The 23,221-nt window shown below is 31.4% G+C and overlaps 1 protein-coding gene across 2 annotated transcripts in view; it reads right to left on the bottom strand.

The window, feature by feature from the left end:
• The window catches only part of LOC143069402 (ribosomal protein S6 kinase delta-1-like), a 42,736-nt gene that overhangs the window by 7,317 nt on the left and 12,198 nt on the right, over nucleotides 1-23,221 (bottom strand). For both annotated transcript variants that reach the window (XM_076244019.1, XM_076244020.1), the window contains 8 exons: nucleotides 22,380-22,444; nucleotides 17,991-18,417; nucleotides 17,192-17,313; nucleotides 15,183-15,341; nucleotides 13,042-14,522; nucleotides 12,575-12,702; nucleotides 1,210-1,292; nucleotides 234-329 (listed from right to left, as the gene is read on the bottom strand). In XM_076244019.1, coding sequence (XP_076100134.1) covers nucleotides 234-329; nucleotides 1,210-1,292; nucleotides 12,575-12,702; nucleotides 13,042-14,522; nucleotides 15,183-15,341; nucleotides 17,192-17,313; nucleotides 17,991-18,417; nucleotides 22,380-22,444 — 2,561 coding nt within the window. The remainder of the gene's footprint in view (nucleotides 1-233; nucleotides 330-1,209; nucleotides 1,293-12,574; nucleotides 12,703-13,041; nucleotides 14,523-15,182; nucleotides 15,342-17,191; nucleotides 17,314-17,990; nucleotides 18,418-22,379; nucleotides 22,445-23,221) is intronic.

Raw genomic sequence — 23,221 nt, 5'->3', positions numbered from 1 at the left:
TCAAAAACGCATTGATGATTGTGACGTTACAAGCGTCCAGTCGGATAGAGTATATTTTGGCAAATACCACGACAGCGAGGGTAAAAAAGGCATATCCTCTTGGCAAATACCATGGCGGCGTTAAAAAATGAACGACATTCATTTGATAATAGTTAATTGGTGAAAAATACACTAGCTATCGACCAATCAAAATCCAGGATTCTTACATAAGGTGTAATTAGATATAAACTAACCTGATGTAATAAACCATGAGCCTCAGGAGAAGCAGTGTTTGGGAGATATAACTGTGTGTGTGGTGTGATTCCTCCTGGGTGACTGCTCTTTAAACTCTGAAATGATAGGAAAAAAATAGATAACAAGACTTATTGCTCTTTCTTTTGCCTATACATAGTATATCAAACTGCTCATTCACTTCCTAATCATGTATCATGGCTTTCAGACATGAGCAGAACTTATCAGCAATGTCACAATGACTCAGGATAAGTTATGAGTCATGTCTCAATGTGTGAGGAGACATCATCAATCTCATATTCATCATGAGTAACATTATTAAAGGGAGTAAAATAGATGAAAAATAGCTGGAGAAATCAAGTTTACTTTCCTATTTACATATGTATAGATTATTGTTTTTTCTATGTATACATATTGTATAATATCGGCAACTCGACACAAAGCAAGGCTTTTTTCTTAGCAACTTCTCTTTAGATTTAAGGATGATGTTTTTACATATTTTCAAAATATGCATAAGCTTATGAAATTTTATTGGAACTCTGGTGGATAGTTGTTTCATTGACATTCATACCACATCTATTTATATTTGTATAGATTATAGTTATGATATCTGAGGGTACTCCCTCTCTTTGACTTTGAAAATATAAAAAAATATGCAGTCACATCTGGTCAAAATAGGGACATGAAATCAGATATGTTGCAAGTTTTTGTCCATATCCACTATACCCGACTTTCACTACAGATTTTAATTTTGTTCTGCCCTTTATTTTTTTTTAAACACTTTTTTGAACATACATATTTTGTTTGTTTTTCCTGATAATGCATGAAATATTCAACATTTGATATAAAGCATGACTGAAACAATCAATTAATCATATATATTTTTGATTGAAATTGTCCCTTTATCAATTTTGTCCTCAATAACTTTTGTCTAGTATAAATTACAATCATAATTTTAAAAAGACTTAACAAACTTACCCTACACATAACAAGTTCATACAATAAAGTACCAACACTCCACCAATCACATACTTCTGTGTAGTTACCAATACCATTTACCTCTGAAGTCAAATAATCATATTCATCAAATACTAAATTGTGTTTGGTCAAAAATACACAAGACTGAGTATAGACATTCTTTTTCCATTGAATTCCATATATCTACCTTGGATTATCTTTTTTAATGGATACCAATATTTGTGGATTCAGGAAAAATAGATATTTTGTGGTATTCCAAAAGCCTGCATACAAGTCTATAGAAAGTTTGTATTCCATTCAACTTTTAAACTTGTAGTTAAACTATAATCTACAGTCATTTTTTTTTAACAGAAGCAGAATGACAAACATATCTGATACTATGTAACAACAATACAATGTCAACATATTCAATTCAAGATATATTGTTTAATTTTGGATGCAACACGTCTTCTGATTGGCTGATGCTGTTTTGTTTATCATATTGTAGCGGGCAGGGGCTTGAAATGCTTCGACCCAAGAGTTTTTACTCAAATTATATGAGTAGTTTGTAAATAACAAAGTCAGTATGACAAGATATGAGCTGGTCAGTATAATATAGGTATTTGCTAAAAGTCATGTAAATAAGTTTCTATCTTTTATTCATTTCAAGAATCATATATTTTCAGTTATATTCAAGATAAACAACAATTTTAAACTAGTGATATACTTAAACTATAGACTAAGATGATATGACAAGAATCTATTCAGTATGATACATGTAGTAAGTTATCTCTACACTCAAGAGATATTTACTAACTTATCTCTAAACTCAAGAGATATTTATTAACTTATCTCTACACTCAAGAGATAATATGTTGGTGTGTCAGAAAAATACATAAAAAGGCTGAGTTCTGCTATCTTACTAAGAAAATAAATTACCTAAGAGAAAATCCGAACTTCAAGTGAATTTAATCAGAATACCTCTTTCTGACATTTTTGTAAGTGATACCTCATCAGTTACATAAAAAAATGTTTATTATTAGTTATATTCAGAACGTTTCCTGAATAAGAACTAACAATTAACTACAGTTTATAACCTTAAATAAACTGTTTTGTTTATCATAATTTCCAGACCTTTAGGAAATTATCCCTTAACTGCCTAATTTCTTATTTAATCCTATTTATTACAAAATGACAAACGTTAACAGTAAACATGAACTTCAATGAACAATTTCAATAATCCTAACTTTAAAAGATAAACTAGAAATAAAGCTTTAAAGAGTCCGCTAAAATGAAATATTCCTTTTAAACTTGAAAACGCTAACTTTACTATTTTCCTTTACAATTTAACCTTTTAAAAAAAATAAGTTTCTAAGAAAAATTAACCATTTTGACTAAAATAAATAACGAGCAAATAAAATACCAACTGTAAGAACCAAAAGTTTAAGCAGAACTGACGACCAAGCGTCGAAATTACGTCACTGTTGGATTGTTGGATTGTTGGATTGTTGGATGGTTGGATGGTTGGATGGTTGGATGGTTGGATTGTTGGATCGCGCGCTTGCCGTCCAACCAAATATTCGAATTCTTAAATAAATTACAAAAATCACAATAATATACATTTTAAGTAACCTTTATATAATAAACAAAGTTTGCATGGTACTAAACAAATTTCTATGGTAACTAAAAATACAACAATATATACAGCGCCACCGGAAGTCACAATACGTAAACAACATGGCAAAAAGTTATGTGTGTCACCGGCGGACCAAAATGATAAATATCAAGGATAGTGAGCATTAACATCTGCAAAACATTGAAGACGTTGACTACAAATACTAAAAGGAATTACAAGAAGTATGTGAAAACAGTTGCCAACACGTAAAAATAGTGTTTTTATTGAACAATCGTCCAAAGTGACACATGGGTTCTACTGCGCATGTCAATACATTTCATTCATAAATTCAAGCAAGGTGCGTGGAATTTACTACGCTTTACTACGATCTACTACAGTTGCTACAATTGGATCATCACAAAAATACAAGACATACAGTTGGATTATTCAGTGGATTATTACTGTGAACTGGTAATTATTACATGAACTTCAACTGGTTTATCAAATATACAAATGACATTCAATTCAATATTTCTACAAGAATCATAATACTGTTCTAACTTTACTTTATTAAATGTTAATTAAAACTTATTTGCTTCAATTATCATATGTTCCAGACTACAAGCATTACAAGTAGTATAATACAAGTTATTTCACACAGTTACTGTTTCCTACATCATAACTTATATAAAAATTACAGAATATTAAACAGTATGCTTTATTAATACCAATTTAAAACATACATTAAAAATATCATACATGTCTATCACACGTCACAATAAAATACATGTACCCTAGTCGTCGTACTCTACATTTTACCCCCTTTCCATTATTTGCGTCCCCGCAAATACTTTAAACTTTTGCAAAAGTTTCCATTTAAAATTTTTCTATGTCTTAAATCATTTGTAAATATATACATATACATGTATATTCTTCTTAAAAAGAAATTATTTCTAAAAACTGAATGAAATTAGCTTTCTTATTAATACAATCTATGATTATAACACAAATACATCATAATATATAATACCAGATTATGTAAAAATCATACATAAATATATATATTTTTATATATTTTACAGATACACCAGTAGATTCAACATTGTGACCATCAGCATGAGGGCGGTAGATACCAGACAGACATATATTCGTACCAAATGTGGAAAATTACTGAACGTTATGAACAAACTGGAACATGGCTAAGAACCAGAGGTTTCTGAAGGAAAATTTTAGTTACCATGCAAACAGGACCAAAACATTTAAATATAAGTTCAAAAATACACCCAAAATTTTACTTTTAACACTTAAAAGCTTTGACTATATCTAATATAAATAACTTCTTAACTTTTCAACTTTCCAAAATAAATTTTCAGTCTAAATTATTTTTTTCAATAACTTTTAATCTTATAATAACCTTAAATTACTTTTGATATTAATAATTCTAATAAACAATACCATAACATTTCTATTAAAAAAAATAAAATTAAATGTACATCTTTATTCAATCTTAAATTAAATGTCTCTTCATGTAGCTACCAGGGACTTCTTCTGTTTCTTTTGTGCAACTGGAGCGTTGTTGCTACATGTACAAAATGTATTGTAGGGGGTGGTTCTGGTGTCAGATCTTTTTCTTTAGTAGTCAAATGTCTACCTATTTCTTCTTCGGATACCCTCTTTCCAGACTCTAAATTTGAGTCATGAAATTGCAGTCTTCTCATTGCAATTTGGTTATTTACATCAAGTGTGTCTTCACATTTTAATAGCATCTTTGGTTCATGTTCAACAACTTCTGCTGAACCAATTACTGTATCTTGATCATACATGTATGGGTTCATAATACTACATGTACTAGTATTACAAGTAACATCTTGGCTTATGTTAGCTTGGCTACTATTACTATTAACTAAACATGGTGCCATTACTAATGGAAATCTTTCTGAAAATTTCTCAGTGGGTTGTAAAATGCAATCTTGAACTGTTTCAGGAGAATCATCATCAAGTCGGTCAATGAAAACATCATCAAAATTTTCAGACCTTGGGGAAATTTCATAGTAAGCTTCCCCATAAATTTTTCGTATAAATTTATTTGTTTGGCCAATTTGTGTACAATGGACAGCATGACCACCAAGCAGTATAATTCCTTCTGTTAACTTTATGTCAGCGGGACCCCACTGAGATTTCATCAACACATCTAGTCCTAACAAAGCTTCGTCTTCTATATTTGCAACTATCATTTCTGTATTAAAACATAAATTTCCTAATTTAATTTCAAAAATAGCTTTCCCTAGCTCCTTTAGGGGTTTGCCATCAGCACAAGCTAAAGTATTAGACTTTTCCAAGATTGGTCTATTAACATGAGGAATTTTATTAAAGGCATACACGGATAATACTGTCCGGACTGCCCCTGTATCTACAGTAAAATTAACCTCAGACCCTTGGATCTGTCCTTCGACATAGACTCCATCACTTCGGAGTACTTGTCTTGCAATAACATTACTTGCAACTGATTGTTCACTTCCTAAAATTGGGTTAGAACAAACTAAATTTGTATCTTCTAAAGTGACAGAAGATATATTACTATTACTTCTATTTTCCTCTTTACTATTACTATTACTACTAGTTTCCTCTTTACTATTACTATTACTACTAGTTTCCTCTTTACTATTACTATTGCTAATATTTTCCTCTTTACTATTACTATTACTACTAGTTTCCTCTTTACTATTACTATTACTATTGCTATTGCTAATGTTTTCCTCTTTACTATTACTAAAAATTATACTGCTTGTTAGCTCTTGTACACCAATATTGTCCAATTTATGACCGTTTTCATTAAACTTAAGGGCTAACTTCTGGTCAGCTGGGTTAACCCGTTCTAGTTTAATGTGTCTGATTTAAATTCACCTTGTGACCTGCTACTATTAGGGAGAGTGTAAGGCATATTCATTTGTCTTGGAGGAGTAGCCATATTATTTCTATAATCTGGTTGCCTATTGGGATTGCTATAGCATTTTCTTGCATAATGACCAGGTTGACCACAATAGTAACATTTTGGGATGTTTTCTGGGTTATTGTTTCTGTCCAAATTGTTCTTCCTATAATTCCCATTAGGAACATAGGGTGGGGCATTGACATTGAATGGCTGTCTTTCATCAGGACGACTATGTCCTGTTACTGATGTCTGTATCTCATCATTTCTTTTCTTGTCTTGGTACATTTGATTAACCATCTTCTGTAATTCATCCTTGGTTACTGAAATTACATCTTTTTCAGAACTTGTGGAATCTTGCCTGTTGAAATTGGTGTTCTCTTTCTTTAGTTGCCTTACTTTGGAATTTTTTACTGAATTAATGCCCTCATGTGTTTCAGAAGTTATCTCCTTATAAGTAATGACCTCTTGGACTGCTTCCTCTATAGTTTTGGGGTCTTTATGAAGCTCAAGATGAATTCTTGCCTCAGTATCTGACAGTCCCATTAAAAATCTTTGGAGCAAGTCTTCCTGCCTAATTTTTGCATGTCTGTTGGAATACGCCTTATCATATAGGCGTTTTAATTCTGCAGCATAGTCTGCAGTGTCTTCATTAGGTTTTTGGGTACGTCTATTAAATTGTACCTTATATGCTCTTTTATTTTCAAAAACCCCAAATCTATTCTTAAGTTCTGTAGCTAATTTTGAATAATTCTTTAATGTTTTACTATTAAGCTGATCAAACACAAAATCACCAGCTTCCCCTTGAAGTCTGGTTAACAATTCACCCAATTTAGTTCTGTTATCCCAATTTTGAAGATTTGCAACTGCCTCAAATCTATTTATCCAGACCTCCCATTTTTCTTTTCCTGTGAAAGAAGGGAGTTTGGCATTGGAAAACCCAAATTTTGATTTTGATCGTTTACTTTGGGTTATTACATCTGTATCAATACTATTTGTATTCATATCAGAGCATGCATCACTAAATATTTCATCATCAGATTCATCACACTCAGATGCTGATGTGAAATCTAAATTACTATAAGATGTAAAACTTGGTTTACTTTTTCTAACTTTAGAAAAAGAATTACTATTATTAGCAATTGTTGTACTTTTAGCATGTTTTTGCTGCTGACTTGAAGCATTATTATGCCTATATTGTTTGGTAATACCAGTAAAAGCATTTTGAATGGCTGATACTACTTGACCAGTCATATCTTGTATCGCTACTTTTATACTGTCATATACCCTAGAATCACCTTGATTTTGAGGTTCAGACTTGTTTTCTATATCATTTTGCTTTTGATATCTGGAGGACCTTCTTGGAGAGCCAGTTTTTCTAGGACTTGGCCTCTTACTCAATTTCGATCTGGGTCTTAAGACTATTGTTTCTTCTTCTTCAGTCTCAATACAAGACAAGTCATTAGAAACTTCATTAACTTGGTCACTTTCAGAATGACATGGTTCATCATCAGTGGTATAGAGAGTATTAATTTCACTGTCTTCTGTGTCATATTGGCTACTATGTCCCCTATTAATATATGTGTCGGTCTTTCTTGAACGAACAGACCTTGGTTTACCCATTGCACTGTTTATCTATTACACTTCAAAAGGTTCGTATCACAGGATCCAATAGAGTTTAATGAATCCCACCGAGGATGCCAAAATTATGTAGCGGGCAGGGGCTTGAAATGCTTCGACCCAAGAGTTTTTACTCAAATTATATGAGTAGTTTGTAAATAACAAAGTCAGTATGACAAGATATGAGCTGGTCAGTATAATATAGGCATTTGCTAAAAGTCATGTAAATAAGTTTCTATCTTTTATTCATTTCAAGAATCATATATTTTCAGTTATATTCAAGATAAACAACAATTTTAAACTAGTGATATACTTAAACTATAGACTAAGATGATATGACAAGAATCTATTCAGTATGATACATGTAGTAAGTTATCTCTACACTCAAGAGATATTTACTAACTTATCTCTAAACTCAAGAGATATTTATTAACTTATCTCTACACTCAAGAGATAATATGTTGGTGTGTCAGAAAAATACATAAAAAGGCTGAGTTCTGCTATCTTACTAAGAAAATAAATTACCTAAGAGAAAATCCGAACTTCAAGTGAATTTAATCAGAATACCTCTTTCTGACATTTTTGTAAGTGATACCTCATCAGTTACATAAAAAAATGTTTATTATTAGTTATATTCAGAACGTTTCCTGAATAAGAACTAACAATTAACTACAGTTTATAACCTTAAATAAACTGTTTTGTTTATCATAATTTCCAGACCTTTAGGAAATTATCCCTTAACTGCCTAATTTCTTATTTAATCCTATTTATTACAAAATGACAAACGTTAACAGTAAACATGAACTTCAATGAACAATTTCAATAATCCTAACTTTAAAAGATAAACTAGAAATAAAGCTTTAAAGAGTCCGCTAAAATGAAATATTCCTTTTAAACTTGAAAACGCTAACTTTACTATTTTCCTTTACAATTTAACCTTTTAAAAAAAATAAGTTTCTAAGAAAAATTAACCATTTTGACTAAAATAAATAACGAGCAAATAAAATACCAACTGTAAGAACCAAAAGTTTAAGCAGAACTGACGACCAAGCGTCGAAATTACGTCACTGTTGGATTGTTGGATTGTTGGATTGTTGGATGGTTGGATGGTTGGATGGTTGGATGGTTGGATTGTTGGATCGCGCGCTTGCCGTCCAACCAAATATTCGAATTCTTAAATAAATTACAAAAATCACAATAATATACATTTTAAGTAACCTTTATATAATAAACAAAGTTTGCATGGTACTAAACAAATTTCTATGGTAACTAAAAATACAACAATATATACAGCGCCACCGGAAGTCACAATACGTAAACAACATGGCAAAAAGTTATGTGTGTCACCGGCGGACCAAAATGATAAATATCAAGGATAGTGAGCATTAACATCTGCAAAACATTGAAGACGTTGACTACAAATACTAAAAGGAATTACAAGAAGTATGTGAAAACAGTTGCCAACACGTAAAAATAGTGTTTTTATTGAACAATCGTCCAAAGTGACACATGGGTTCTACTGCGCATGTCAATACATTTCATTCATAAATTCAAGCAAGGTGCGTGGAATTTACTACGCTTTACTACGATCTACTACAGTTGCTACAATTGGATCATCACAAAAATACAAGACATACAGTTGGATTATTCAGTGGATTATTACTGTGAACTGGTAATTATTACATGAACTTCAACTGGTTTATCAAATATACAAATGACATTCAATTCAATATTTCTACAAGAATCATAATACTGTTCTAACTTTACTTTATTAAATGTTAATTAAAACTTATTTGCTTCAATTATCATATGTTCCAGACTACAAGCATTACAAGTAGTATAATACAAGTTATTTCACACAGTTACTGTTTCCTACATCATAACTTACATAAAAATTACAGAATATTAAACAGTATGCTTTATTAATACCAATTTAAAACATACATTAAAAATATCATACATGTCTATCACACGTCACAATAAAATACATGTACCCTAGTCGTCGTACTCTACAATATCATAGACATAATTTTGTCAGGTGAACATGACATCATCAATGTTTTTTCATGATTTACGCTGGTTTAAAATGGAATCTAGAATTAAATTATAAGAAATAACTGTAATATTTTGTCAGTCTATTCAAAATAACAAAAAATTTGGTGCACACTGGTTAATAACCCGCTACGTGCGTTATTCAGTGTGCAATACATTTTTTGTTATTTCTTCATAGACAGAAAAAATATTACAGTCATTCCTTAAATAATCAGGGATGTAGTTGATCAATTGTCAATGATTGGAACTTTGCAGATTTATACACATATGGAAGTAAATGTGGAGGCTTTTATGCATAGGAGTCAAACATTGGCTACTTGAAGATTTAATAGAATAGCTAAAGGTTTAGAATGAAATTATTTTGATTTCTCTTTTTTCAAGTTATTCTGTTACAAAAACGCTTTACAATATTTAAATGATTACAGTACGGGTAGGGACTTATTTTTATGGATGTCTTAATCCGTCTAGTCGGATATGAATAATCCGACATTTTTATGGTAGGTAGTATGGTCATTAATCAACAGATCCAGGTGTGAATGGTCCTTTCATCTTAATCCGTGTTGCTAGAATTACGGTTCACTGATTTCAGAATCAGATTACCTGTAATTTTAACCTCTCAATCACTTTATTGATTATATTAGTTCTACATCGTATTTGACATAAAATATTTTTACAGGTGAAGTACTTGAGAAAACTTTGTTTAATAAAAATAGCCTATTTTTGTTAATTATGGTTTTGATATTTCAACTGTTATTTATTTTCTTTGTTCCTAAAAATTATTTTTATTTTATGTTCCTTTTCGTTTGTTTTTTTTTTTTTTGTATCTTTTTCTTATTTGTTTGCATAAATTTTTTAAACATATATATTTTTACATGTATTCTATTTCTTGAAGCTTACGGTTATTTTTATTTTACTGATTTATTTTCCACGTAAATCCATTGATTAGCAGAATGCTGTCTCAAGTGCTGCTGCATACGTTTTAGTTTGACGCGGTCACATGCAAAATATTTCAATAATTTGTATTTAATATTCAGTCTGTGTTGTGTCAGTTCCGAGATAAAAAATAATAACAGTGAGCAATACTTGTATATTATTAGTAGCTTGATGATTCTTTGTAGTTTTTACTTTTTACTGTAAACAAATATTGTCCGAAAGTTGGAGATGTATAACTAAAATAGAACGCAAATAATAACACTAGAAGAAAATATTGATTTTTCCCGGGCATAAGTTTATTTTAAGATTTCCGTGTTTGTTCATTATGCTAAATTAATATAATTGATCTGCATTTGGGGTAGGGGGTAAAAGGGGTCCGGATCTCGAAATCCCGGGCTTAAAAACACGAAGTCCCAAGGTCCCGAATTTAAATAAATTTAAATCCCGACATCGCGAAAAAAGAATTCCCAGATCCCGAAAGGGTTAATCCCGAAATCCCGAACTTAATTGCATAATATTAATTTACGCACAATCCATGTAAAAAAGGAAACTTGTATGTTATATTTTTTATAGCAATCTAAAAGAAAAAATTGTCGTGAAAAGACAATTCCATGATACACATTTTAGTGATCAACAGCGTGTGCACGTGGTTGAACTTTAACTTGACTCCACTCACAATAATATTGAATGCTAATAAAAGATATTAAAGATCGATTTTGTCCACTGCACGAGATTTTTATATGGCGGGAAACGTCGTAACAGTAAACACAGGTGACCTTACTGACCCGGCACCGACCGTGGGAAAATTCATTCATGATTAAATTTGATGTGGAATGATTGACAGTATTGTGCTTTAGTTTTGAGGCTCTTGATCGATTTACCAGAATAGAAATTTAATCGATTTACATACATGTATAATCAAAACACGATTTAGTCTTCTTTAACTATTTTTTGTTTTATTTTTATCAGTCATTTCCCGGATTCCCATTTAAATAATCTATTTGGAGACCTCCTTTAATCTTCGGAAATAATACAACATCGAGCTTTAGAATGACTAGAAGAACGACGAAAAAGTAAAGTCAGCTGATCGTGACTAGTACGACTAGCCTTCAACCCCATTGAGGTATAACTGTGCATTTAGTCAATAAACTATATAAGGTTAAACTTTGACTTTCGTGTATCGATTTGATACAATTTGTAAAATATATTTATAACACCGGCGATTTCCATAAAAAATTTCAGACATGAAAATAGAAAGGCATATTATCTCGAGTGTCAACAATTTTAAATAAAATTTAAAAAAATAGGAATCGAAATATGATCCCGGCGTTATAAATATTGTATTAAAGGAACCCAATTGTTTGACTTTCAAAGAGATTAACGGGAAATATGTCAAAATAGAAAGCACGAGTGATCTGTCTGACCAAAATGTTTCACTTGCGAGAAATGATTGACAGGTGTGAATAGATGTAGAGGCTCCGACGGGGAAAGTTGTATCAAAAGGAAAATAACTTAATTCACAATGCCTATACATATTTCATAAATACGATATGTTGGCCTAATACTTAAAATTGAGTTTCTTATAATAACATATAAAGGAACAGGACGTTAAAAGCAGGAAATAATATAACCATCAACGAAAACTCGTATAATTTACGGGATTGAAGTCTCAACAATTTGATTTAAAATTCTATTGAAAACAGTCTTGGCTTATCGTTTTGAATTAGATGAAATATTTACGGTTTACAAATACAAATACAAAATAGTTTATTGGCACAAAACTATTGAAATAATTGGCAACACAATATATTGTTAAAAATCTTCTTTATTTCATTTTCAAATTATAAAAAAAATAAAATTATATATTTAATTTTAATTTTTATTCTTATATTTAATTTTAATTTTATTTCTTATATTTAATTTTAATTTTAATTCTTTCTCTTTGAATACAAAACAATATTTTACATTTATCTATCCTCCATAAATACTAATATATCTGTACAGGTAAAATTTAATTCTAATCAAGCTGGTACAGATTGATTTACGACCTTCCACTTGGATATTGCACAGCAGGTGTTTATTACACTGGGACAACTATCCGACCAGTCTGACATCTAGACGGATTAAGGCATCCATAAAAATAAGTCCCTACCCGTACTGTATTTTTCTAAAGCATTGAAATCTTTTTAAGTGTCTGTCACGTACTTTATAACAAGAAATAAAAGTGTTCTACTGACCTGGTGCCATATAAAACTGGTCCTCAGCCTCCTGGTTTAGTATTCTGTCTGTCAAACTTATCTGACAGAAATATGACAATAAAATATGTCCATTTTCTCCTAGTAAAATGTTGTCTGGCCTTAAATCTCTGCGAGGGAGAAAAGAAAAGCAAAAATGTTAAAGCAAGATTTACCAACAGTGGCTAAAATTGTATGTTAAATTGTGTATAATTATGTATAAAATACTTTTTCACTTAAATATCCCTAAATATAAAAAAAAAACATCATCCTTTTTGATCGTATACAATATCAATTAAGCTTTTTTACAGTAAGTTTATTTATGCAATGTTTATAAGTTTAATCAAACAAAATAATCTAGTCAGCACAGTTAAGTTTAATAATTCCTGTAATCTACATGAACATTTTTCAGAATTTTTGACATAATGGGGTATGACTTAGATGTTTACATGGTATAACATGATACTGACCTGCAAATTAACCCCTCAGCATGTAACCTTGACACTGCAATGACAATTTCTGCTATCCACTGTCGAATACAGGTCTCAGGTAATCTCGCCTGCTCAGGACTTGACATGGCTAAATCTAATTGCCTGAATACATCAGACAGAGTTCTCTGTCTTGTTAAATTTGGAGATTTTAGTTCATGTTCAAATGACGCTGAACGACTAAGTTCTTTAGAATTCATCCTGGAAAGTTTTTGTGGCTTTGACCTTGATTGATCAGTTAGAGTTGATGACCTTGAAGTTTTTTTACTTTCTGTTTTATCTGATAAAGTATCAGATGATGAAGATTTCACTGTACCACTTCTATTTTTAGGTTCTGAATCACATGGTTTACTTTCATTATCACTATTTGTGTCTGAAAATGACCTATTTACATCATATATACTGACTTCATTATGATCGGTCAATGTATCACAGCTGTCGTTAAGTTGATCTTTATCAGGTGAAAGATTTTTATTTTCAACATTGTCCGGATAAATACACTTGTTAACCTCTGTATCAGTTTGTGACAATGTTCGCTCAACCGTTCTAAGTAAATTTTTGGCATTTTGAACAATGGCTTCTGCTTCCTCGTCTACACCAGAACTTCCGGAAACAGAACGGTGTAGAACAACAGGATCAGAATTATCCTTCTCATTAATTTGCTGTCCATTGAAAACATTATCACAGTTAACAGGTTGATCACAGTTGTTAATGGGTGGCTGGTGGACTATATCTTCTTCGGTATGGCTATATAATTGGTGGGTAGGAGATATTTCGCTTTCTTCTGGAATACTCTCAATATTAATGTTATCAGATATAATACTATCAACTCGAGGTCTCCCTTCATTACTCTCAATACTATTAATGCTAAAATTTTCTAAATTTGTCTGATTACTATTTAGTAATAATTCTTGAAACACGTCTTCCTGCTGTTCTGAAATTTTTGATGCTTCATTAAAATCTATAATTTCTTCTGATGACATACTTTCGATACGATTCAAATCTGGTTTGTCTGACCCATTATTGTCTGTTCTGTCATCAGATATATCACTTATGTCACTAATATTATCTGAAAGTTTGTTTTCTTCAAATTGCTTAGGACTAGATTCATTGTCAAACTCTGGGCCATCGCCTAAAATATCGTCCGAAAGAACATGTTTAATTTGATCATTTTCTACTTCCACCTGGTCCTTTTCTTTTGCAGAATTTGTGTACGTATTGAATCCTGAATACACATTTGTTGAAGGTGAAGGAATATTGTCAACATTCATAGAGGAATTTGTCTTATTGTATTGTAAGTACTCTCCTATGTAATTCCAGAGTTTTCCTCCTGTCGCATACTGTAGAATTAAATAGACAGTATTTTCTGTTTCGTAAAATTTATGTAAATGAACCATGTACGGACATGATAATGGCATTATTGTTCTGTAGAATTTACTGCACACACTGGATTTATGTATTGTCTGAAATTTATATAAGACATAGTAAACAAAATGTACTTTGAGGTACCACTGACTACTAATATAAACCCATGTGTATATCAAGAAATTATATGCTGAGAAAAAATGAGAAAACTATTTTATATAAGTATGGAAGAAAGTGATTTATTCATTAGTTGTATTTGGCTTTGAACAAGCTTTCACTTTCAGTAGTTCTCTTGAGAGCTTACATAGATGTTAAACCATGACAAAATCTGTCTGTGCCTATCCCAAGTGAGGAGTCTGCAACTCATTTGTTACTGATGGATGCTGTTGGTCATTTACTTTTTTTGGCATTTATTGAGTTGTAGTATTGGCTCCTTGTTTTTTTAGTAATTAATTCTCAATTTTGTCAGGCCTTTTATCGCTAATATTAACACTGTGTGGCTTTTGTCCACAATGGAATGCAGTACCAATAGTAGCTTAAATCCATGTAATTCAGGCTATGGCAGATAGTTGTCTTTTTTAAAATAACAACCAAAACACATCTGATTTCATTTCAAAAGTAATTAAATAGATAACTATCTGTCCTCATGCATGTCATGTACATTCAAAATTCCTACAAAACACATAATTCGCCCAATGCTGTATTTTGATTTTTAAAAACTTATATAAATACATGCAAGTTTTTTATGCATAAAATACCTTGATAACATAAGTTTCATCAGATGTTTTATCCATCACCAGTAAAACTTTGTCTATAGTTCCTAAAACTTTTAAATTCTTCATTTCAGATATAGGTGCTTTAATCAGGTTCAATGTTGGGTCAAGGTCACCTGATGGAGACAGCATATTATCTGCAGTCTACAAGAATAAAGTGTGATTATTCATACTGAAAGTGTAATTATTCATACTGAAAGTGTAGTTATTCATACTGAAAGTGTTATTATTCATACTGAAAGTGTAATTATTCATACTGAAAGTGTAATTATTCAGTAATTATTCATACTGAAAGTGTAATTATTCATACTGAAAGTGTAGTTATTCATACTGAGAGTGTAATTATTCATACTGAAAGTGTTATTATTCATACTGAAAGTGTAATTATTCATACTGAAACTGAAAGTGTAATTATTCAGTAATTATTCATACTGAAAGTGTAATTATTCATACTGAGAGTGTAGTTATTCATACTGAGAGTGTAATTATTCATACTGAAAGTGTAATTATTCATACTGAAAGTGTAATTATTCAGTAATTATTCATACTGAAAGTGTAATTATTCATACTGAGAGTGTAGTTATTCATACTGAGAGTGTAATTATTCATACTGAAAGTGTAATTATTCATACTGAAAGTGTAATTATTCAGTAATTATTCATACTGAAAGTGTAATTATTCATACTGAGAGTGTAGTTATTCATACTGAGAGTGTAATTATTCATACTGAAAGTGTAATTATTCATACTGAAAGTGTAGTTATTCATACTGAAAGTGTTATTATTCATACTGAAAGTGTAATTATTCATACTGAAAGTGTAATTATTCAGTAATTATTCATACTGAAAGTGTAATTATTCATACTGAAAGTGTAGTTATTCATACTGAGAGTGTAATTATTCATACTGAAAGTGTTATTATTCATACTGAAAGTGTAATTATTCATACTGAAAGTGTTATTATTCATACTGAAAGTGTAATTATTCATACTGAAAGAGTAATTATTCAGTAATTATTCATACTGAAAGTGTAATTATTCATACTGAGAGTGTAGTTATTCATACTGAGAGTGTAATTATTCATACTGAAAGTGTAATTATTCATACTGAAAGTGTTATTATTCATACTGAAAGTGTAATTATTCATACTGAAAGTGTTATTATTCATACTGTAAATTCAGATATTACTGTGCATTTGGCAAAACTTTTAGGAATTTTTGGTCCTCAATGCTCTTCAACTGCGTCCTCTATTTGGCCTTTTAAATATTCTTTTATTTGAGTGTCACTGATGAGTCTTTTGTAGACAAAAAGCCCCTTTGGCGTAAATATAAAAATATTTATCCTGGTAACTATGATGAGTTTATTTGACAATGTAAATTTCCAGGGCTGTATTCATGTATTTCAAAGTAAAAGTCACACAGATCCAGCTGTTTTGCAAGAATAATTTTCTTTTTGAACATCCAAAAAAATTTCTTTTCAGCTCTGACTACAGTTTAATCCTAATTGACCATGTGGACAAAAATTGATAATTACACAAATCTTTTTAACAGTTATGTACATAACGGAGGAAATCAAGTACTTGAAGAAACGTTAGTTACCTCTTGTGAAAGCATATATAGGTCATGGCTTGCTATATAAAAAAAATGATTCCCATGAGAAAAGAAATTATCAAAACAGTAATTGTTTTCATTAAGGAATGATCGACTCTATTTTGTTTAAAACTTTAAAAATAACTTGAAAATAGTGTAGGGTTAAGTTTTCTGTGATTAGGGCTATTCCAGAAAAAAAGTATGGGGGGGTTGGAAGGCAGTTTTTGTCAGCACCTGCCACCCAGATAATTGTAATTGAGAATTATAGTGCATTATAGTGTGAAAAGTTGCTCTGATACCCATCACCCATGTATTATTAATATAATGTGCCTTCCAACCCCCCAACCCCCCCATACATTTTTTTCTGGAATAGCCCTTACTTCAAATCTATGTTTTCTGTACTTACCGACCAACGTTTTTCATCTACTGTATCATTAGCTAAATGTCTATTGTACAAATCTTCTGCTTTCATTAAATACTGTGCTGTTTTCCTACGGACAGCATCCCTTCTTGCTTTATTTTTGTCAGCTGTATAAAAATTTAAAATCTGAAATCCCAACTTAACATACATATAGGTAAAACATAATTTTTTTAAGGACTAATATCATCCTTATAAAATCATTTTTCGACAGCATTTCTTACTAAACAGGAAATTAGGCTTTTGGAATCCTCAATTTAATGAAGTACTTATGAAAGACGTTATATTGAGTTGTTAATTAGTTAACGACAATTAATCAATCAATTAAAAATGATACCATACTGTAAACTTTAAAAAACTATTGTGTGCATTTGTTACTGCGATTTTTCAAAAATGTACAAAAATGTTTGTTTTATCGTTGCGACTTTAAAAATGTGCAAACAGGTCAGTATATCAGTTATCAGAATGCAAGTTTTTATCATTGCGATACTCACCTAGTCGCATTATTTGCATTAATAAAAACCTTGCAATAAATTTTCTGAATATACAGTATTTTAAATAAATAAAATTAGAAATAAGTCATGTTAGTATTGGATTAAGTGTTGTTTTTTCCATTTATATTTTTGTTATTTCCTGTTGCTTAATTCTAAGGTTTTTTTTCTGTATTTTGTAAACTGTTTTTTTTGTTGTTGTAATTATTTCGACCAAAATAAAAGGACAGAAAATGTGGATTGTTAAGGAATAAAAACCAACAGGAAAAGTCTTACTTTTTTATTCAAATTCTTACTTTGTACACCCTGCAGAAGTATTCCAACACCACTCTTGTAATAAGAAAATGCCAGCTCAAATTTAGAACTTGCTTCACATTCCTGTGCCAGACATATCTGATCAGCAGCACAATAAATATAATCCTCCTTTCCACCAAGATCCATTGTTGATACACTTTCATTGGTTCCTGATCTAAATCGATGGGAGGGGCTTCGTTTTGATCCATGTCGTGGAGATGATGTTACGCTTGATGTTCGACTAGAGGATGAGGAGGTTCTACTGTGCCAGGAAAGGTCAAGGTCACCCTTACCACATTCAACAGACGACAAAGTTCTAGGCTTTAATGGGTCAAAATCACTGAGATCTGGCTCTGTGGTTGTATTGGTATTAGTGTCAAGGTCAGATGAAGAGTCAGGCAATGACATGTCCAAGTTCAAACTAGGTGGCTGAAAAATAAACAAAGTATTAAAACAATTTATTTTAAATGGCTCCATAGAATCATGTCTCTGCTTCTCTCATAAAAGTGTTATGTTGACTCAATGACTGTTAAAAGTAGGTCTTATTTGGCACAACTTTTTGGAATTTTGGATCCTCAATGCTCTTCAACTTCGTACTTGTTTGGCTTTATAAATATTGATATGAGAGTCACTGATGAGTGTTGTGTAGACGAAATGCGCGTCTGGCGTACTAAACTATAATCCTGGTACTTTTGATAACTATCTATTTGTCCTATTAGGTGGTATTATAAGAGTTAGAATGCTACTCTACTTAGATTCTGTTTTCAGTGACATGGTTTGATATTTCATAATTTATCATTATTTGGTACATGTACTGATTTTGCTGTCTAATATATATGGGCATTTCAAGGTCAAGTGCTGTTTCAACTGTATATTCCCTTATAAGTTTTTGTTATTTCACTGATCTTATAAAACAATCACAAGTTGTTTTTTATGAATGAGTTAAAACGGTTGACCTCATTAATAACTTCATTGAACAATCAATTCTTATTGTGAAATAATAACATAAGCATTCTAAAAGACATAGGAAGCTTACAGAAACATGCATGAATTTGACATAAAATTGAAAATGGAAATGGAAATAGAAATGAATTTGAAAGTCTACTTAATAAAAGAGAGTTGAGTGCTTAAAAACTAAGTAATCTTTGCAAAACACAGGGTGATGTATAACTACAATGTAGACATGGTGTTTGGAAGTCAATATATTGTATAATAGTTGTCCTCTTAAGGCGAAGTGTACGTAATTAAACTACACAATGGATTTTTTTTAAATTTTACATGTAGATTCTGCTTGTAAAAATAAATCGGAAAATAAAATAAAAAAAGGGGTAACCGTTTTCGTTTTTGAGATACGAGCTGTTGAAGTTAACAGCATCATACACCAAAATTACAAAGGATATATAGGGAAAATCGTGAAATTCGGCAGGAATTGTTACATTTCCAAGATTTTCTATTATATTAGACAATCGATTTTTTTTTAAATTTATGAGACGATTCTAAAATGTCTGAGGAATCGATTGGTGCAAAGAAAGTCCTTAGCAACCGTGCTACTTTTCAAGCTATACCCTGTTAAAGTTGAATCTTGAGTGTAAAAAAACAAAAAACAACGACAACGTTATTGACGTCGCCGCAACAGTTACGACGCTTCATATAGTCCTATACTTGTATGAAATGTATACCGTTTTGTTGGAGTTCGTGTTGCTCGGTCTTTAGTTCTTTATGTTACGTTTTGTGTACTATTGTATTGTATTTGTCTATTATATTCGGGTGCGTGCGGAGATCTCCAAGCTAGGAAACGGTTGACATTTTCTTCATTACGAACTAGAACTATTTTCGACCTTGGTGCCTTATTTTTTGTTAAAATCTAAACACTGCGACGTGTTTTCAAAATCTTTGTTCCCATAAAACTTCATTTCATCAAGGTCTCTTCTCAGAATATCAGCCATCTGTCTGGCACAGGATAACAAACCAATAGTTAAATAAATTTAAGTTGCTTGGTAATTCTTAGTACATTTGGGTAAATTAATCTTATCTTTGTGCCGCATAAAGCATCTCTATAATTCAACACATCCCTGAGCCACGACATTATATATTTTATACATTACATGCGCTTCTTTTTATCACAATCCAGACCGGCTAGTAACCGTTGTATAACTTTACACGTCTGAAGACGAATATTTGCGTGAAACATTTTTGTATGATTTTTATTTCTGGAAATCAATCTGAAATCTACAACAGTACATTTCCGAAAGTCGGGCTGAACCTTTACTTTTATGTGCATTCGGGATTTACACAAATTGTAACCCGAATAATTCAGCCGTATTATTCAGCTGATGTACGAATGCTACATTTCTCAGTCGTGTGGGAGAAAATCGGACATGGAAAGGGCTTGAATTATTCGAGTCACTCAAATTGAAACTTGGGAATATATTTCTAGCTGTTCAGAATTCGCGGAAACAAATGATTGTTTTTCGGCATTACGGTATTGAATCAATATGAGAGATACCAATTTTTTCTTTTAACAAATTCGAATACCAGTCAGTTTATAGGACTTAAGTTTGAAATAGGGGCGGCAATCCATTCATTTTATCCAATCGATTGAAAAAGCCTTGAAATATTCGATAAAAAACGTTGAATGTAAATTATATGAACTCCAAAGTCTCATATTATAAGACTAGTAAAACACAGGCTTCTAAATTCTTGTATGATCATGAACTAGGTGAAAACCTAGAGCTGACCGAGTGCGAGACCCTCATGGATAATCATCGAGGTCGTTAAACACCCCTTGCAGTAAACTTTGGTTAAATTTAAAAAAGAATCGAAATGTAATAGTCTGAACACATTTCACCTCTCATTCCACTAAATATTAAATTGCAGTTACAAGTATCACAAAACTTTCCTGACCTCTTTTCTTTAACCATAATAGAGGGAGGAGGGAAGGAGGGATCCAGATCCCGAAATCCCTGGCTTAAAAACACGAAATCCGGCGAGGTCCCGAATTAAAAAAAAATTAAATTCCGACTACCCGAAATTCGGAAATAGAATTCCCGGATCCCGAAAGGGTCAATCCCGAAATCCTGAGCTTAAAAACATCCGATCTCGGAGTTCCGATAAAGGTCCTACACCCCCCCCCCCCCCGTTATTATATATTCTATTCATTCATAATCTTGAATTGAGACTTGATACTACAAAATTACATTCTCTTATTTTGAATGATGCACACAGGCACAATAAAATAAAACAGATTTCGCTATATATCTCTTCGAAATTGGAATTTGTGAAAGAAGAAATGACATGTTATATTTTATCTTACATGTGTACTTTCAATTTCAATATGGTTCTAAATTTAGATTTAGTTTTCCCATAAATTGCGGACGGAATAGAAGACACCTGTTTATTTTCTGCACATGTAGAAAAAGTTGAAAACTGGGAGTTGAATGACATAATTTTTACTTATTTTAAGATAAATGTTAGAGTGAGACAAATTTTAAGTTACTGAGTAATTTTTGGGGCATAATTTGTTTATTTTTTGTTTGTTTTCCGTCTTTGTTCTTCCGACTGGTAAGTTTTGCACTAGTGGTCAAATCATTCTCTTGGTATCGTCTGATTTCTTATATGAATATAAATCATGTCCTTAAATTTTCAATTGCACAAAATACGAACATTTCAACGTCTTTTTAATTAAACAATTAAATTCACACGTCTTTCATTAATTATTTGTAACCTATTATAAAACTTTACGTTGAGTACTGTGTTTTTCGTTCAAGACTACGGCTTTTTAAAACAATATTGTTGGGTCAGGTTTCATTTTAATTAATTTGATATCAATAGAAGAAAAATTGTTACATGTTTATTTGTTTATTTGTTTATAATTTTGTTGTGAGGCGTTTTTTCTTTCTGTTGATATCATAAACACGAAATGCCTTCTCCTACGCGTCTAAAAAAAACAAAAAAAAAAACAGTGTTTTTAAGTCGGGCTGCACACAGAACAACGTATAGAATGCTGTGATTTCTAATTGGAGTTATTTAGATAATTTCTATGAGGTTTAAGACAGCACAGGCGTGCTTGTTGGATTCATTATAGACTGCAGAAAGTAGTTTCTCTTTCGTGTGTCCTTTCTTGGAGTAAGGGAGATAACTTGCGTAACTAGCGACGAACGTTTTTAATCCCGTATTCCGCTAGAGGCGTGCAATTACATACACTTCGCCTTAATTCATTTTTGTTTGGTACTGTTGTGTTGCTCATGTACCTTTTATTAATATCTTTCTCTTTAAAACACTCCGATAAAATCTCTCTAGAAAAAAAGAGACTGGTTATAATCGTTAAATCTTCAGCCATGATTTTTGGGGGGAGGGGTTCTGAATATACTACACTCCTCCCTTTATATTACCTGATCATTCTCATCATCCTGCTGTAACAGTACTTTATTATTGTATTCTTCTGTCTCATCTATACCTGTAAAATACAAAACTGTTTTAAACTGTCTAAAAAACAACATATATCACCTCAAATATACAAGGACAACAAATGTACACCAAACTTTGAAATACACCATCACTATGTTAAGTTCCATCCATTCCAAGTAAGGAGACTTTTTCTTTGGAAATTTCCCCAAATGTAGATTTGGTATATTCCATGATTGGCTATTTAGAACTTAAAACTTATGATTGAAAATAAAATAGAAGGAACACTTTGTATAAAGAAATTCTTAAACAAGAACTATCTTTAAAAAAGATATCCAACGTATTTAAATTTGAGTATATGTTTAAAACTATCATTTCAATAACCTTCAGAAGCACAAAGATACCATTTAAATAACGTTTTCTCTGTTTGTGTTCAGTATTCTTGGTCCTCGTATCTTTCTGTTTACATTCACCAAAACCCCGCGGAAATCTCACATGCGTAGGTGCGTTCTAAAAGTCATGTACGTTCATACAACAAAGTTTACATTAAAAATTATATAATTGTCCCGAATAAACAGCTGTCACAGATGCAAAGAGCTATTGGAGAAACAATTATTTTAATAAAATATAAATCTTTGTAAGATCTAGTTCAAATATTTATAGTTTTTCACTTGCTTTCCATCACGATATAATTAACAAGACGTTTTTTCAAACACAACCAAATCACCCACCATGACAGCACTTTGTCCAATCACAGAAAGGATTTTTGAGCATGCGTATTCTGTTGCCATAGTTAAGCGTCCTTAAGTTCAAAGGGCACAAACCGAAA

Source organism: Mytilus galloprovincialis, chromosome 3 (assembly GCF_965363235.1).
Source record: "Mytilus galloprovincialis chromosome 3, xbMytGall1.hap1.1, whole genome shotgun sequence".
NCBI classification, from domain to species: domain Eukaryota; kingdom Metazoa; phylum Mollusca; class Bivalvia; order Mytilida; family Mytilidae; genus Mytilus; species Mytilus galloprovincialis.
The sequence above is the reverse complement of the archived record's forward strand: the minus strand, read 5'-3'. Positions and strand labels throughout refer to the sequence as shown.